At 41.3% G+C, this 18472-nt stretch overlaps 1 protein-coding gene across 1 annotated transcript in view; it reads left to right on the top strand.

Annotated features, from left to right (window-relative positions):
* Positions 1-6906, top strand: part of REN (renin) — a 40219-nt gene extending 33313 nt beyond the window's left edge. Inside the window, exon 8 of the mRNA XM_075333658.1 lies at positions 6745-6906. Within this exon, the coding sequence (XP_075189773.1) occupies positions 6745-6906 (162 nt within the window). The remainder of the gene's footprint in view (positions 1-6744) is intronic.
* Positions 6907-18472: the final 11566 nt, after the last annotated feature.

The following is an 18472-nucleotide window of genomic DNA, read 5'->3' as shown; positions in this document are numbered from 1 at the left end:
GGGTTTCTGCGTTTCTGACACAGAAAAATCTGTGCTCCAAAAGTCAAGTGCTCCTTCCCTCTCAAGCTCTGCCGTGTGGTGAAACAGTACTGTACAATCACATGTGCCACATTCTGGAGAAATTATGTAAGATATTATGGGGCCTGTTTTATATATTCCCCTCTTGAAAATTGGAAATCTGGGGTTAAAACAACATTTTAATGTTAAAAATGTAAAAAAAACTTTCACCGCTTACTAGTATAACATTTTGTGACACACCTGTAGTGTCAATATGCTCCATGCTCACCTCTAGATGAATTTATTGAAGGGTGCAGTTTGTAAAATGGGTTCAGGTGTGCTTGTTCTGCCACCTCTGGGGCTTTACCAATGTGACATGGCATCCTCATTCCTGTAACTCCAGTATTGGAGTTGGAAGGGACCTCCTGGGTCTTCTGGACCAACCACCTGCTCACAGCAGGATTCACTAAATCATCCCACACTGATGTCTGCCCAGTCTCTTTTTGAAGACTTCCATTGACGGGGAACTAATCACTTCTCGTGGTAGCATGTTTTACTCATTGATTACCCTCACTGTCAAAACGTTTTTTTCTAATATCTAATCTGTGTCTCATCCCAATCAGTTTCATGCCATTGCATCTAGTTTTTCCTTGTGCAAATGAGAATAGGGCTGATCCCTCTACAGTGTTACAGCCCTTGAGATATTTGTAGACAGCTATTAAGTCTCCTCTCACTCTTATTTTTTTGCAAGCTAAACAATCCTAAATCCTGTAACTGTTCCTCATAGGGTATGGTTTGCAGACTGGTCACCATTCTGGTTGCTCTTCTCTGAACTTGCTCCAGTTTATTGATGTATTTTTTAAAATGTGGATTCCAGAACTAGACACAGTATTCTAGATGCGTCCTGACCAAAGAAGGGTAGTGGGCAATAATTACTTCACATGATCTAGACTATATGCTTCTGTTACTACATCCCAAAATTGTGTTTACATTTTTTGCTGCTGCATCACCATGTTGACTCATGTTCAGTCTGTGATCTATATATACTAATACCCAAGTCTTTTTCACACTTGCTGTTGCTTAGTCCGAATCCTCCCATTCTGGATATGCTTTTTTCATATTTCTTTCCCAGCTGTAGGACTTTGCATTTTTTTCCTGTTAAAAACCATTGTGTTAGTTGAAAAATGGGATGACTTATGGGCTGTTTACACTATTTAGGCACATTAGGGGCTCTGCAAATATGACATGGGTTCTGCTATCTATTTCAGCCAATTTTGCAGTCCAAAATTCAAATAACACTCCTTCCCTTCTGTGTCTTGCCTTGCGCTTTAACAGTCATTTTTCACCACATATTGGGTATCGCTGTACTCAGGACAAATCACAAAATAAATTGTAAGGTCCATTGTCTCCTGTTACTCTTGTAAAAATGAAAAATTGGGGCTAAAGCAATATTTTTGTGGGAAAAAGTAAAATATTCATTTTTTTTTTATCCACGCTGCTTTAGTTCCAGTGAAGCATGTAAAGAGTTAATAAACTTCTGAAATGTGGTTTTGAGCACTTTGAGGAGTGTTACTTTTAAAATGATGTCACTTTAGGGTATTTTCTGTCACGGGGACCCTCATAGTCACTTCAAATGTAATATGATCCCTAAAATATTGTTCTGTAAATATTGTCTGAAAAATGAGAAATTGCTGTTAAATAGAGATGAGTCAACCTGCAGGTCTGGCCGGACTCTAACAAAAAAGGCCAGTTTGAGACCGGACTTCAACCCAAACATCTGCCTGGACACTGAACCCTATATAAGTCTATGAGGACCCGAACATTACCTGTAAATTAAAAGGGTGAAAGCAGGAGAATATACTTACGGAGCCTACCGTTCGACTGTAACGCTACTTCCATGTCCGCTCATCAGTCCTCATACATATCCACTGCTTTCCCTGCCCACCGGTGGCTCAGACTGGCTGCCTGTAGACCACATCCCCATCCTCTCTATTAGCGTCTGTGATTGGTTCGAATCGTGCTGTCTGCATGCTTATAGTGGAGTGTCAACTAAATTTAAAAAATGGCGTAGGGTCCCCCCTACAGAGATCCCAGTACAGATAAAGCCACGGCTACAGGCTGCCACCGGCTGGTGTGGGCTTATCTTGGCTGTGTATCAAAATAAGAGAAACTGCATGCAGCTTTTTTTTAAAAAAATAGTTAAATAAATAATTTTTTAAAAAAAAAAATATGTGCAGTCCCCCCAATTTTGATAGCCAGCCAAGATAAAGCCGACAGCTGGGGGCTGGAGTTCTGAGGGTGGGGAAGCCCATGATTATTGGGACCCGCTAGCCTAAAAATAGCAGCCTGCAGCTGTCCCAGACTTGTCACATCCGTTAGATGCGACAATCCCGACGTTTTACCCAGCTCTTTCCAATTGTCCTGGTGCAGTCGCAATCTGGGTAATAAGGGATTAATGACAGCGTCCAACTGTAATCAAGCCCAGAATTAGTGATGGGAATGGGTCTATGAGACCCCCCATCACTAATCCTATAAGTAAAAAGAAATAAATACAAACACAGAGAAAAATCCTTTATTTGAAATAAAATCCTGCACCCTCTTTATTAACCCCCAAAAGACCCTTGAAGTTCTGCCGTAATCCACACGACGTCCAACATCCGAGCCTGGAGAGACCGAAAACATGTCCGATCTCTCCAGGTTCTGGGAAACACTGACAAGTGGTACCCGGCTGGCAGTGGTGAGGTTACTCAGTTCACCGGAGGTCATACCCGGGTTCCCTTGGCATTACCTCCGGTGACACGGTATGCCCTGCACCTTGACAGCCCTTTACCACTGACTGTGCCAGAAGGGGACAGGGAGTGCGGGGCAGCCCCACACCCACCTCCCCCCAACTGTCACTGTCAATATTAAAGAGCTGGCGGGGTGCAGGGCACAACCCGCAATTTAACAATGACACTGCTGGCCGGGAGGAGGGGTTGTGGGGTTGCCCTGCACTCCCCTACACTTGGCCGGCACTGTCAGTATTAAGGGGCTGGCTGGGTGCGGGGCATGGCCCTACACTTTAACAATGACATTGCCGGCCGCTCATTAGTTTAAGTTAAATCTTCAGCAAAAAACACTGAAAGAATTGACATACTGCAGATTTAAATCTGCCCGAGGACAAAAAAGAGGAAATAAGCAAAGTATGCATAAGACATCAGGATTCTCATTCACTTTACTGGTATCAGAAAATTATGACAAATCTGAGCAAACAAAAATGTGACAAATCTGCAACATGTGCACAGGCTCTAATGCTGCATACATTAGCGAGTGTGGCAGTAAACCACAGCTGCACTTTAAAATCACCGTTTGAGAGTTGCTTAGTTGCAATACACATTAAACATTGCATCAATGTGTTATTTTTTCTTGTGCACGCCTCACAATATGTCATTTAGGTTTTGTTCACACTGTGTTTTTGCACCTACCTTTGATACATTTACTGGTGTACATGCTAATTGGGCTCCAATGCCAGACAGAGGCTAGAAAAATGCCTGGTATACATCAATATATCTAAAAAAAACAACATAAAAAGATATTGAATAGAATAGTAGACATCACTTTTACTTCCAGCACAGAGGTGTAGCTACTTGTTCAGGGTGGGCAAAATATCTGAGTGGACCCCAAGCCAGATAACCATGTTTACAACTATGGTTGAATGTTCTCAGTGAGAGGAACAAAATTATAATCTTGTTATGATACCTTTTAATGGCTAACTAAAATAAAATAAAGTGATGTTACAAAGCAAGTTTTCGAGACATCTCAGGTCCCTTCATCAGGTAAGGTATGACAAAAAATCTGAAGAAACACAAATTTATCCACAAACAGAGCAGAGGGATGGCATAATAAAAGACATTTAAATAAACACTGAGCTTAGAAAGTGAATCCTTAATTAGCTTTGATTAGTGGTGTGAGAGTTTTATTGTCCCAACAGCCATGTGGGATCAGAGGTCTGGTGAGTCTCTGGAATAGACTCCTCAGATTTTGTAATGGTCCATAAATCTCCCTGACAGGATGAGTCCTGTGTCCACAGAGTTAAACATTTTAATGAATTTGTATACCCAGATCCTGCGATGGCTCTGTGATCTGAAGTTGCCTTTTAATATGACAACTTTCATATGGTTTATGTTGTGTCCTGAAGCACAGAAATGTTTGGCCACAAGTAAATGGATTTTTTTTGTCTGTAATTGTGTGGCGGTGAGATCTCATCCTCACTCTCAGTCTCTGTCCTGTTTCTCCAACATAGAGACCTCCAATAGGACATATAGTGCACAGGATTAAGTACACCACGTTGGAAGAGGAACATGTGAATGTCCCAGGAATTTTATAGTCCTTCTGTGTGTTAGGGATCCGTATCCGGTCTTTGGTCTCTACATGAGTACAGATTTTGCAGCTAATACATTGCAAGGATAAGTTCCTCTTGGTGTGTCTGAGGGCATAGAACTTCGGATCATGATGCTCCTTAAATTAGGACACTGCCTGTAGCACAGCAATGGAGGATCTTTGAATATTGTTTTTAACTGGTTATCCTTGTGTAGAATGTGGTGAAGTTTCTTGGCCGTTCTTCTTAGTACCTCAAGCTGTGGGTTGTAGGTCACCACCAGAGGTACTCGACTATTTTCCTCCTTTTGATTGTATTGAAGCAGTTCACTTCTAGGGGTCCTTGTTGCTCTAATGATCTGATCATCTATGGAGGTGGGGTGGTAGCTTTGGTTTAAAAATGTCTTTTTAAGATGGGTTAAGTGTTCATCCCTGTCTGCAGGGCTGGAACAGGTATGATTATATCTGAGGGCCTGGCTGTAGACAATGGACTTTTTAATGTGTTTTGGGGGTGAAAGCTGTCCCATCTGAGGTATGTGGGACGGTCAATAGGTTTCCGATACACCGATGTCTGGATTGAACCATTTTGAATTTTTATGGTTGTATCCAGGAAGTTGATTTCTGGTTTTGAGTGTTCTAATGTCAAGTTTATGGTAGGATGAAATGCATTGAATTTTTCATGAAATTTTAGAAGCTCTTGTTCAGATTCGGTCCAGATTATTAAGATGTCATCGATGAAACGGAAATAGGCCAATGGTTTGAGGTAGCAGGATGCTAAAAAGTCATTTTCCAGTTTAGCCATGAAAAGGTTGGCATACTGTGGTGCCATTTTGCTTCCCATAGCAATTCCTGTGAGTTGTAAATATAGCTCCTCGCCAAAAGAGAATAAGTTGTGTATGAGGATGAATTTGGTGAGTCTTAATACAGACTCAGGAGGGATCCCATTAGCTACAAGAAACATTTGGCAGGCGGTTAGTCCATCTTCATGTGGGATGTTAGAGCATAAGGATTACACATCCATGGTGGCTAAGATGGTACTCTCAGGTAGGGGACCTATTGTAGATAGACACATTCCCTGACGAAGGTACGCCGAAACACGTGTAGGGTCGGAGGCGGCCTACACACAGATTTACTGATGGCTTCAGGTATTATTGCTTCTGTCTAATTCTGGTTTCATTTTTTGGTGCTTGTTATTTACAATATCATGTTGTTCATTCAAACTATTAATGAAGGATTATATCCCCAGTTACATGTTGGAGTTTTTCTTGTGGGTGGGTGCATACTGATATTTATCACCATGATTGATCACTTTAATGTATTTCATTACTGATTTTTATAGCACCTTCTGTGCTTTGTTATTATATTTGTCTATTAGAGATACATATGCACTTTATTATTTGCAATTTTGCACAGATATTCATGGTGATCTTTTTTTCGCCTGTGCCCATCCATTTGATTTTCTTCACTCTGCCATCTGGTGGCCTTGTATATGTAATTGCACCTAATGCACTTTAATTGAAATTACATTTTACTACTATTAGCATTCAGTACTGCGTTTTAGGCCCTCCTGTTTTTCACCATTTCCTTGCATATTTATTTGGTTGTTTTTAATATATTGTTAATAAAGAAGTATCTATTTTACTACATTTTGCTTTGGCTATTTTCTTTAAATCGTTTTTTTTACACGTAAAACATAGTATGACCCCCATAGTAGTACTCAAACTGTATAAAATCTCTCACACTGTATGAGTACCTCAACAGTAGCCCCTACACTATATAATGGCCCCCAAAACTATATGATGGCCCCCATACTGTGTTACGGCACGCTACATTAACTCCACACTATATTAGGGCTCCCACAGTTGCACCCACAATGTTTGAGAACACCCTACAGTAGCCTCCACACTGTTTCAGGGCCCCCAACGGTAAGTCTCACACTGTATCAGAGTCTCCCACAGAATGCCTCACACTGTATGATGACTCTCACACTTTGAGGCCACCCCCACAGTAGACCCCTCACTTCATGAGAGTCCCTGCAGTAGTCCACACACTGTATTAGGGCCCGCCGCAGTATTTCTCACAGTATATCAAGTCGGCGATTCGTGCATATTTTAATACAACTACACTATATTACAGATATATTGAAAAACTGAAAAAAGTTAATCCCACACATTTGGAGAAACCCCCTACCTGTGCTCACTCAATGATGGTTCCTTACCAAGTAAAAAGTGCCTTCATATTATACTATGCATTCTAATAAAGAATCAGGTCTGTTAAACCAAACCAGCACTCTGCTCTTATCTCCAGTAGGACAAGAGTAATAAAAGAAGCCATTAAATAATAATTAAAATAGAAAAAGCAAAACTAAATACTGTTTTTATCTCATTTCAGCAATTGCAGTTTGGAGAAGAGGTCTGCAATGTAGCATTCTCTGGTCTGGACATCCCTCCTCCAACAGGACCTCTTTGGATTTTGGGAGCTACATTCATAGGACAGTATTACACCAAGTTTGATCGTCGTAATAATCGTATTGGATTTGCTACAGCGCTCTGAAAGCTGCTATTGTATTACACTAACATAACCACACATTTTTGGGGGTTGTAAATCAATATTAAGATGATTTTTATATATTAATTTAAAGGGAACCTGTCTGATGGATTCATGCTGACTGAACCATGGGCAGCATTAATCAGAGACCAGCCGCTGCTCTACAAATATCTATATTTTACCCTGAAAGGTTGAGGCGTTCCAGAAAAAAAACCCATAGTTTAAGGTGCAGCCAGCAATGAGGTGATAAGTTGAAGAGGCATGTCCTACCTGGCTGCTTTCCGCCTGATATGTGCATACAGTGACAGATCTGTCATTCTGCTAAGTGTGTGAGGAGAAGACAACATGGACATGCCCCTTGGGCTAGTCACCGAATTGCTGCCAAGCTTTCAATTATCTTTTTCTGTTAGAGCAGCAGCATTTCAGAGTACAACATACTTGCTTTTAATGTAAGTAACCTGGTCTCTGACTTATGCTTCCCATGGTTCGGGCAGCATGAATCACATGACAAATTCCCTTTAAATATTCATTATAGTGTTTTCCTCCAGTATTTAGAGTTAAAGATTTTCCTTGAGCATTATAGGAGCAAGTAGGGAGGGGGCTGGATGAGCATGGGCCAGAGACGTTGGAGAAATGAATGCCTTGACCAGGGTAGTTATATGAAGACTAGGGCAGCAAACTGAATCTTTAAGATTTTACTCCATAGCGTTGAGTTCATGGTTATTTTTTATGGATGTCAGATCAGTGGGAATTTTATTTGAAAGGGGTATTCCCATCTCCAACATCCTATCCCAATATACAGTTAGGTCCAGAAATATTTGGACAGTGACACAATTTTCGCGAGTTGGGCTCTGCATGCCACCACATTGGATTTGAAATGAAACCTCTACAACAGAATTCAAGTGCAGATTGTAACGTTTAATTTGAAGGTTTGAACAAAAATATCTGATAGAAATTGTAGGAATTGTACACATTTCTTTACAAACACTCCACATTTTAGGAGGTCAAAAGTAATTGGACAAATAAACCAAACCCAAACAAAATATTTTTATTTTCAATATTTTGTTGCGAATCCTTTGGAGGCAATCCCTGCCTTAAGTCTGGAACCCATGGACATCACCAAACGCTGGGTTTCCTCCTTCTTAATGCTTTGCCAGGCCTTTACAGCCGCAGCCTTCAGGTCTTGCTTGTTTGTGGGTCTTTCCGTCTTAAGTCTGGATTTGAGCAAGTGAAATGCATGCTCAATTGGGTTAAGATCTGGTGATTGACTTGGCCATTGCAGAATGTTCCACTTTTTTGCACTCATGAACTCCTGGGTAGGTTTGGCTGCATGCTTGGGGTCATTGTCCATCTGTACTATGAAGCGCCGTCTGATCAACTTTGCAGCATTTGGCTGAATCTGGGCTGAAAGTATATCCCGGTACACTTCAGAATTCATCCGGCTACTCTTGTCTGCTGTTATGTCATCAATAAACACAAGTGACCCAGTGCCATTGAAAGCCATGCATGCCCATGCCATCACGTTGCCTCCACCATGTTTTACAGAGGATGTGGTGTGCCTTGGATCATGTGCCGTTCCCTTTCTTCTCCAAACTTTTTTCTTCCCATCATTCTGGCACAGGTTGATCTTTGTCTCATCTGTCCATAGAATACTTTTCCAGAACTGAGCTGGCTTCATGAGGTGTTTTTCAGCAAATTTAACTCTGGCCTGTCTATTTTTGGAATTGATGAATGGTTTGCATCTAGATGTGAACCCTTTGTATTTACTTTCATGGAGTCTTCTCTTTACTGTTGACTTAGAGACAGATACACCTACTTTACTGAGAGTGTTCTGGACTTCAGTTGATGTTGTGAACGGGTTCTACTTCACCTAAGAAAGTATGCGGCGATCATCCACCACTGTTGTCATCCGTGGACGCCCAGGCCTTTTTGAGTTCCCAAGCTCACCAGTCAATTCCTTTTTTCTCAGAATGTACCCGACTGTTGATTTTGCTACTCCAAGCATGTCTGCTATCTCTCTGATGGATTTTTTCTTTTTTTTCAGCCTCAGGATGTTCTGCTTCACCTCAATTGAGAGTTCCTTAGACCGCATGTTGTCTGGTCACAGCAACAGCTTCCAAATGCAAAACCATACACCTGTAATCAACCCCAGACCTTTTAACTACTTCATTGATTACAGGTTTACGAGGGAGACACCTTCAGAGTTAATTGCAGCCCTTAGAGTCCCTTGTCCAATTACTTTTGGTCCCTTGAAAAAGAGGAGGCTATGCATTACAGAGCTATGATTCCTAAACCCTTTTTCCGATTTGGATGTGAAAACTCTCATATTGCAGCTGGGAGTGTGCACTTTCAGCCCATATTATATATATAATTGTATTTCTGAACATGTTTTTGTAAACAGCTAAAATAACAAAACTTGTGTCACTGTCCAAATATTTCTGGACCTAACTGTATAGTAGGTGTAGTAAGAATAATATTAGCAAATCTAAGTCCATAAAGTAGAAAACCACGGCATACACCATCCAAGATCCAGAAAGTGCTTTTATTCCATGTAGCTTGCAGGTAAAATAGCGGAGAAGAGAGAGACGGGTGCAGGCCCCCCAAGGACGACGGCCGTTTCGCACCTTGTATGCTTCTACGGGTCCAATGCAGTGGCCAGAACCTATCCCTCTAAATAGAGGAAAACACCTGGGTCTCACCCACCGCTAATTAAAATCAAGCTGAGTGCATAAATTACAAGCCCACAGAAAGGGGTAAACATGTAACTACATGGCTTGAAAAATCTTGTCCTACAGACAATTTTTGCTGTGGAAACTGCCGTTTTTGTCATTCACACCTAACCTCCAACCCGATCCAGTTTATTTCTTGCAAAACTAAATTTATTGTATATATCATTATATATGCTTGTGGAAGATTCTATATTGGTAAGACGATTCGCCCCCTATACGTACGGTTCAAAGAACACTTTAATTCTGTTACTTCAGGCAAGGGTTCTCCCCGCCTGATTCAGCATATACAGGAGTGTCACAATAGTGATCCGTATTCTATGCAATTTGCAGGTTTAGAGAGGGTTTCTCTTCCACCACAAGGTGGCGACCTCCACAAGCTTTTGCTGGAAACTGAAGCCAGGCTGATCATCAAATACTGGGCACAAGGGGAACTAGGTCTGAAAGACAGAAGCGATTTATCTGTTTTTCTATAATTAGTATTTGATTGTACTGTTTTTTGATATGTCTTAAGTGAATTAACCATTTTCCTGTTTTTTCTCTTTCCATCATTTATTACTTTGTCATAGCTGTAATGTTTGCCTCTTTCTGTGGGCTTGTAATTTATGCACTCAGCTTCATTTTAATTAGCGGTGGGTGAGACCCGGGTGTTTTCCTCTATTTAGAGGGATAGGTTCTGGCCACTGCATTAGACCCATAGAAGCACACAAGGTGCGAAACGGCCTTCGTCCTTGGGGGGCCTGCACCTGGCTATCTCTTCCCCGCTATTTTACCCGCACGCTACATGGAATAAAAGCATTTTCTGGATCTTGGATGGTGTATGCCGTGGTTTTCTACTTTATGGACTTCTGTTCTGGATATCTCCTCTTCTCGTCCACGTGCACCCATTACCATTTCTTCTAAAAGGAGGACTGAGGCTGTTCTAAGGTCTTCGGTGTAAGGTATTGCATGGTTCAGCATGTTTATTACATAATATTAGCAAATGCCTCCAATTAAAGCAAAATTAAATAACATTTATGATAAAACAGTACACAATTATGAGGTAACCCAATAAATAGCACCCAACCAAAATAAACACTATAATGAGGAAATCTGCATAGGGAGAAACAGGAGTGTCAAAAAAATATAAGGACCAATAATGATCATACAATTGAAGGCAGAGTGGAAAAGCCTATTGTGCTCACCTATGCAATCAAGATAGACACTATAATAAGTGAATATGCATAGGGAGAAACAAGAGTGTTAAGAAGGATATAAGGACCAATCATGATTATACAATAGGAGTCAGAGTGGAAAAGCCTATTAAGCTCACCTATTCAGAGTCCGTATTGAAGGTGCTTGCAGGAATGGCGTCCGCCCCAACGTCCATTTCGGCTGAGATTTGCTAATATTATTATTGTGATGTCTACTACTTATTGGGATAGGATTCTAGAGATGGAATTAGCCCTTAAAGGGAGCCTAACAAGTGATTCATGCTGAATTTAGTGTACAGACAAGCAGATAATTACATTTCACTCTGAGACCTGACAATCAAACAGAGCTAGGTGGGAAGAATCCAGCAGGAAAACAACATATAACATACATCTACAATTAGACATGTCCCTAATTCTTGTGGGTGGGTCGTATAAATCACCTGATAGAACCCTTTCAAATAAACCAATTGCTTTACTCACTGCATCATTTTTGTTTTATAAAAAATTGGTTTTGCTTCTTTAAATTATTACTTTATACAGTACAATTTAGATGTCACAGTATACATTAAAAAGGATTACACGCTAAGGTAAACATTACAATATAGCTTATACTATCACATGCCCCCTGTCGGGACCAAGAGTGCCCACGGCTTATTCTCACACATTACTGCTCTTTTTACTGTAGGAAAGAGATGCTTGCAGGAATTTTTGATTTCTCTGGCCAATGTGATCCTCAATTTTGATAAACTTAATCAAAAGAATTAGTAGAAGAATATTTTGGGTGGAATGGAATAAGTCTTTATGCATATGATTTTATAGGCTATAATCTAGGCAAATATAATTATTTTCTGTTAAATAGCTGAATATCAAAATACAGGGCATATCCCGGACTTCATGATATCCTATGATCGGACCTTCGATTTTTTATGATACATATGACTTTAACTGTCCTTTTTTCACTTTATTATGGTGTATTCTTACACTGCGTATCTGACGGAGATCAACTTTGACTGAAACGTAATGCAAATTGTGTGGATTAATATTATGAGTGCCAAATGTCTTTCCATAATGCTTTAAGTGACAGGATCCTACTTTTGAAACTGTACCTTCAGAAGTTCCAGGTTTATAATCATGTTAAATAGGGTTTTGACTCCTATTTATTTACTTATTTTTATTTTTTTAAAACTGAGAATCGATTAATCAAGCCTGGCATATTGTATACCAATAACCAAGAAGCGCAAGCCTCTGAATTAATTTGATGTCTTTCAGCTGCTGTGTACCAGCATAAGAAATATCTTCCAGTCACTTTTGTGGCATAAATTATGATGAATTTGTCAGCAGAGTTTAGGTACATTCGGTCCCTATTAAATTCTGCTCAATCCTAAAAAATATCCCTAAATTGGCATAAAACACCCAGAAGTTTGCAATATTTCAGTTTTTGCCAGATTTCTGGTAAAAACTGATGAATCAGAGCCCAACTATATTTTGCCTCACCAATAGTGACAAAATTGTCCAGTGTGTTATTGTCATGTGGAGCATAACGATATGACACCAAGAAATAGTAAGAGATCTTAGTGACATCCAGTAAAGGGAATGATACCCTATTCAATATGTAAATACATTACAATTTTTTTTCTGGAGTCATTCTTATATTTTAAACTTTTACCTTTTGGATTTGTAAGTATTTTGTAATAAAGGGCAGTGCACTCTTTTCTTGTAACCTGTCATGTTTCTGAATCATAATCCAAGATAAATATGTCTCCTTAATTCCTTTTCTTAAAGGGTCTCTTGACGCAATACATAAATCATCCTATTAAAAGACCATCTGTCATCAAAATCATTTTAGATTGATATAATGCTGTAATGATACAATTTTTGTCCAATACCTTATTATTTTATTCCATCTACTTTAGGTGTCAGCTAGGACAGAGGTCCCCAACTCCAGTCCTCAAGGCCCACCAATGCAGGTTTTTGGGATTTCCTTAGTATTGCACAGGTGTTAATGTAATTACCTGCCCAAGTGCTGGTTCCAACAGCAGTGCAATGCTAAGGAAATCCTGAAAACATGCACTGTTGGTGGGCCTTAAGGACTGGAGTTGGGGAACCCTGAGCTAGGATACATAGGTTTTAAAACACAACCAAGTAAAATTTGTAAAATCAGCAGCTTGTTGAGTGACAGCAGCTGCCGATCAGCTAATACCGTAGCTTGGGTGGGTATTCATAGTTATTCCCTGCCCGGTTATTTATGATAATTCCATCATAGAATCGATTTATTTTGTGACTAAAAGGACCTGTGCTGATGTCATACCCATGTGACCAGAAGGGGCGGGGCCTCGGCCAACATAAAAATGTTGCTTCCTGGTATCAGCTATGTTGCTTCCTGGTATCAGCAAGGGTGTGTTGCTCATAGGGTAATAATGCAAAGCACCCTAAAGACTCGCCCCCAAGGAATCCTGTAAACCATGATCCCTTGAAAAGACCATTATAATGAGCACTAAATTAAAAAAAAGGCTTTTATATCTCTTGGACCAGATGGCAGATTAAAAAAATAAAAAATATTCAGAGGAACAGCCCTCATATAATAATACAACCTCTTCCTTTGCAGACTGGTAGCTGATAAGTTTATAATGGCAAAACCTGCTAAGCTGGGCTCAATTTGATTGCTACAAAACCCCTTACATAGGAATATTCTGGTTATTACATTATCTTACAATGATCGCCTCCCTTCCCTCTTGCAAAACTGGACTGGGATGATGATTTTTAAATATTTGTACACCTTGCATTCTTCTGTTCACTGAGAAGGGTCACCGAGCCAGATCTGTCAGTGCCATCTTCCATCATGGGGTCCCTCCCTTTACCAGACAAATAGTGCTGATTAATGTACTAAATTTTCTGGCACATACTGTATGACAACATCTGTAAAGGAGCCTGCAGCACAGATAACTGAAGAGCCTATATTTTCAGTACTGAATACGTATTTACGATTGTAGATAGGCCTTGTCCATAAAGTAACATATATCTCAGGCACAGTGAGTCTTTATTTTATCTGTTGGATTTCTGAAAAAAGTAAAAATTTACAACTACAGTATATAGCTGATGTGGAATATGTGCTCGGTAAAGTTTGGTAGACATGCTCTGCTTACATGCCAATAATTATAAATGTTTTACACTTAATTTAATTACCCGTTTTAAAATGTTTGTATTTTGTGCACTGAAATAAAAGCAACACAAATTAAAAATTTTTACTGTGTTTTTCTTAGTAGATTTAATTGTTTTCACACATCATTACATAGAATTGTATTTATTATATCATAAGTATTAGTTGTCTGTGCTGAAACCTGGGAGGCATGTCACCAATGAAAAAGACCTAATGTTTAGGACTGGTGATGGGCGAACCATCAAGTATCCAAAATCGGCAGGTTCAACCGGATTTAAAAAAAACAAAACAAAAAAAACCCGGTTCGGGACCAGAATTAAAGAGGTGGTCCACTACACAGTATAGTAGCCACATCGATGTAAAGCTTATAAAGAAGGATTATCTCAAATACCTTGTGTAGTCAATTGTGCTTCTGAGCAGCGCTATTGCGGTCTGCTCATCCCCATCACATGACTCCTGAGTTCCGTGACCTCTGAGTTCCAGTGATGTTACATCCGGTGATGCCACATCAACTTCCAGTTGACTCGACATCACTGAGACCGGCCCCAGTCTCCTTGAGTGACTGGGCTGTGGATGGAGTTTCATTGCTCCTGCTTGCAGTGCTCTGCAGCGAAGGAGAGAACGCACAAGATGGTGGGCTGTGACGAGCGGTGGACCACCCCATTAATTCCGGATATCTGTCCAGACGCCGATCCCCTTATAAGTCTATGAGGACCCGAATCATGAGTTTTAAGACGGTGGTAGAAAGGACTAGGGGGAATAAAGCAGGCATGTTTTACTTACCGAGTCTCCCTCGAGGCTGTAACACTACTTCTGGGGCCGCTTATTACCCTCATACATATAGCCCTCACTCAAGGTTTTTAAAGGGTCATCAAGTGGCCCTTGCTGAAACATTTTTAGAGGGTCATCAAGCAAGGCTCTTAAGACGCGCCCCTCATTTTCCTCCCAAATTTTGTTGAAGAAAAGTGTGTATTATAATTAGAGTTGAGCGCGGTTCGTGGTTCGTGGTTCTCCAGTTCTAGGCTCGAGTGATTTTGGGGCATGTTCTAGATCGAACTAGAACTCGAGCTTTTTGCAAAAGCTCGATAGTTCTAGAAACGTTCGAGAACGGTTCTAGCAGCCAAAAAACAGCTAAATCATAGCTTGGTTTCTGCTGTAATAGTGTAAGTCACTCTGTGAATCAAACTATTATCACATTTCAGTGTATAGTGTGCGTGAACAGCGCCTTCAGATCACTGCTGTTTCTATAATGGCGATCGCCATTTTTTTTTTTTTTTTTCTTGTCTTCCTTCCCTAAGCGCGCGCGTCTTGTGGGGCGGGCCAGCATGTCAGCCAATCACAGACACACACACAGCTAAGTGGACTTTGAGCCAGAGAAGCAACGGCATGTGTGATAGGATCTGCATGTCACATGTCCCTGCATTATAAAACCGGACATTTTCTTCACGAACGCCATTATCTGCCTTCTGCGTCTTTGGTGTCAGACATCAGTGTCGCAGCTCCGTCCTCCTGAGTCCTATAGCCGATACAGCTGTATGCGCTGCATACACAGCGTTAGACAGCTTAGGGAGAGCACATTCTAGCAGTCCTTTTAAGGGCTCAAAGCGGCAGGGTCAGAGAGCCATAGGTGACAGGTCCTGCAAACAGCAACAGCGTCTGTGTAGCCCAGGTCAGGGATTTCCTCCCTGCATTTCACCATTAGGAGGGAATAGAAAGGCAGGCTTCCATTCCTCTACCCAGAGCACCACAATCCTGCCACTGTACCCTCTTGTCCTCTGCACACTCCAACTCATTCTAACTAAGCCATTATACTAGCAAACACTCAGTGTACCTAGTGGCATCCTATACGTGGCTATTGGACTTTGCTTCAGTCCCACTAGTGCCAAGACATTTGCAGAGCGCATCTGCCTGCGTTGCACACTCCAACTAATTATAACTAAGCCATTATACTAGCAAACACTCAGTGTACCTAGTGGCATCCTATACGTGGCTATTGGACTTTGCTTTAGTCCCACTAGTGCCAAGACATTTGCAGAGCGCATCTGCCTGCGTTGCACACTCCAACTAATTATAACTAAGCCATTATACTAGCAAACACTCAGTGTACCTAGTGGCATCCTATACGTGGCTATTGGACTTTGCTATAGTCCCACTAGTGCCAAGACATTTGCAGAGCGCATCTGCCTGCGTTGCACACTCCAACTAATTATAACTAAGCCATTATACTAGCACACACTCAGTGTACCTAGTGGCATCCTATACGTGGCTATTGGACTTTGCTATAGTCCCACTAGTGCCAAGACATTTGCAGAGCGCATCTGCCTGCGTTGCACACTCCAACTAATTATAACTAAGCCATTATACTAGCACACACTCAGTGTACCTAGTGGCATCCTATACGTGGCTATTGGACTTTGCTATAGTCCCACTAGTGCCAAGACATTTGCAGAGCGCATCTGCCTGCGTTGCACACTCCAACTAATTATAACTAAGCCATTATACTAGCAAACACTTAGTGTACCTAGTGGCATCCTATACGTGGCTATTGGACTTTGCTTTAGTCCCACTAGTGCCAAGACATTTGCAGAACGCATCTGCCTGCGTTGCACACTCCAACTAATTATAACTAAGCCATTATACTAGCACACACTCAGTGTACCTAGTGGCATCCTATACGTGGCTATTGGACTTTGCTATAGTCCCACTAGTGCCAAGACATTTGCAGAGCGCATCTGCCTGCGTTGCACACTCCAACTAATTATAACTAAGCCATTATACTAGCAAACACTTAGTGTACCTAGTGGCATCCTATACGTGGCTATTGGACTTTGCTTTAGTCCCACTAGTGCCAAGACATTTGCAGAACGCATCTGCCTGCGTTGCACACTCCAACTAATTATAACTAAGCCATTATACTAGCACACACTCAGTGTACCTAGTGGCATCCTATACGTGGCTATTGGACTTTGCTATAGTCCCACTAGTGCCAAGACATTTGCAGAGCGCATCTGCCTGCGTTGCACACTCCAACTAATTATAACTAAGCCATTATACTAGCAAACACTTAGTGTACCTAGTGGCATCCTATACGTGGCTATTGGACTTTGCTATAGTCCCACTAGTGCCAAGACATTTGCAGAGCGCATCTGCCTGCGTTGCACACTCCAACTAATTATAACTAAGCCATTATACTAGCACACACTCAGTGTACCTAGTGGCATCCTATACGTGGCTATTGGACTTTGCTATAGTCCCACTAGTGCCAAGACATTTGCAGAGCGCATCTGCCTGCATTGCACACTCCAACTCATATAACTAAGCCATTATACTAGCAAACACTCAGTGTACCTAGTGGCATCCTATACGTGGCTATTGGACTTTGCTATAGTCCCACTAGTGCCAAGACATTTGCAGAGCGCATCTGCCTGCGTTGCACACTACAAACTAATTATAACTAAGCCATTATACTAGCACACACTCAGTGTACCTAGTGGCATCCTATACGTGGCTATTGGACTTTGCTATAGTCCCACTAGTGCCAAGACATTTGCAGAGCGCATCTGCCTGCATTGCACACTCCAACTCATATAACTAAGCCATTATACTAGCAAACACTCAGTGTACCTAGTGGCATCCTATACGTGGCTATTGGACTTTGCTATAGTCCCACTAGTGCCAAGACATTTGCAGAGCGCATCTGCCTGCGTTGCACACTCCAACTAATTATAACTAAGCCATTATACTAGCACACACTCAGTGTACCTAGTGGCATCCTATACGTGGCTATTGGACTTTGCTATAGTCCCACTAGTGCCAAGACATTTGCAGAGCGCATCTGCCTGCGTTGCACACTACAAACTAATTATAACTAAGCCATTATACTAGCAAACACTTAGTGTACCTAGTGGCATCCTATACGTGGCTATTGGACTTTGCTTTAGTCCCACTAGTGCCAAGACATTTGCAGAACGCATCTGCCTGCGTTGCACACTCCAACTAATTATAACTAAGCCATTATACTAGCACACACTCAGTGTACCTAGTGGCATCCTATACGTGGCTATTGGACTTTGCTATAGTCCCACTAGTGCCAAGACATTTGCAGAGCGCATCTGCCTGCGTTGCACACTCCAACTAATTATAACTAAGCCATTATACTAGCACACACTCAGTGTACCTAGTGGCATCCTATACGTGGCTATTGGACTTTGCTATAGTCCCACTAGTGCCAAGACATTTGCAGAGCGCATCTGCCTGCGTTGCACACTCCAACTAATTATAACTAAGCCATTATACTAGCAAACACTTAGTGTACCTAGTGGCATCCTATACGTGGCTATTGGACTTTGCTTTAGTCCCACTAGTGCCAAGACATTTGCAGAACGCATCTGCCTGCGTTGCACACTCCAACTAATTATAACTAAGCCATTATACTAGCACACACTCAGTGTACCTAGTGGCATCCTATACGTGGCTATTGGACTTTGCTATAGTCC

The sequence above is a fragment of the Anomaloglossus baeobatrachus genome, chromosome 2 (assembly GCF_048569485.1).
Source record: "Anomaloglossus baeobatrachus isolate aAnoBae1 chromosome 2, aAnoBae1.hap1, whole genome shotgun sequence".
NCBI classification, from domain to species: Eukaryota; Metazoa; Chordata; class Amphibia; order Anura; family Aromobatidae; genus Anomaloglossus; species Anomaloglossus baeobatrachus.
This window is presented reverse-complemented; position numbering and strand designations above follow the sequence as displayed.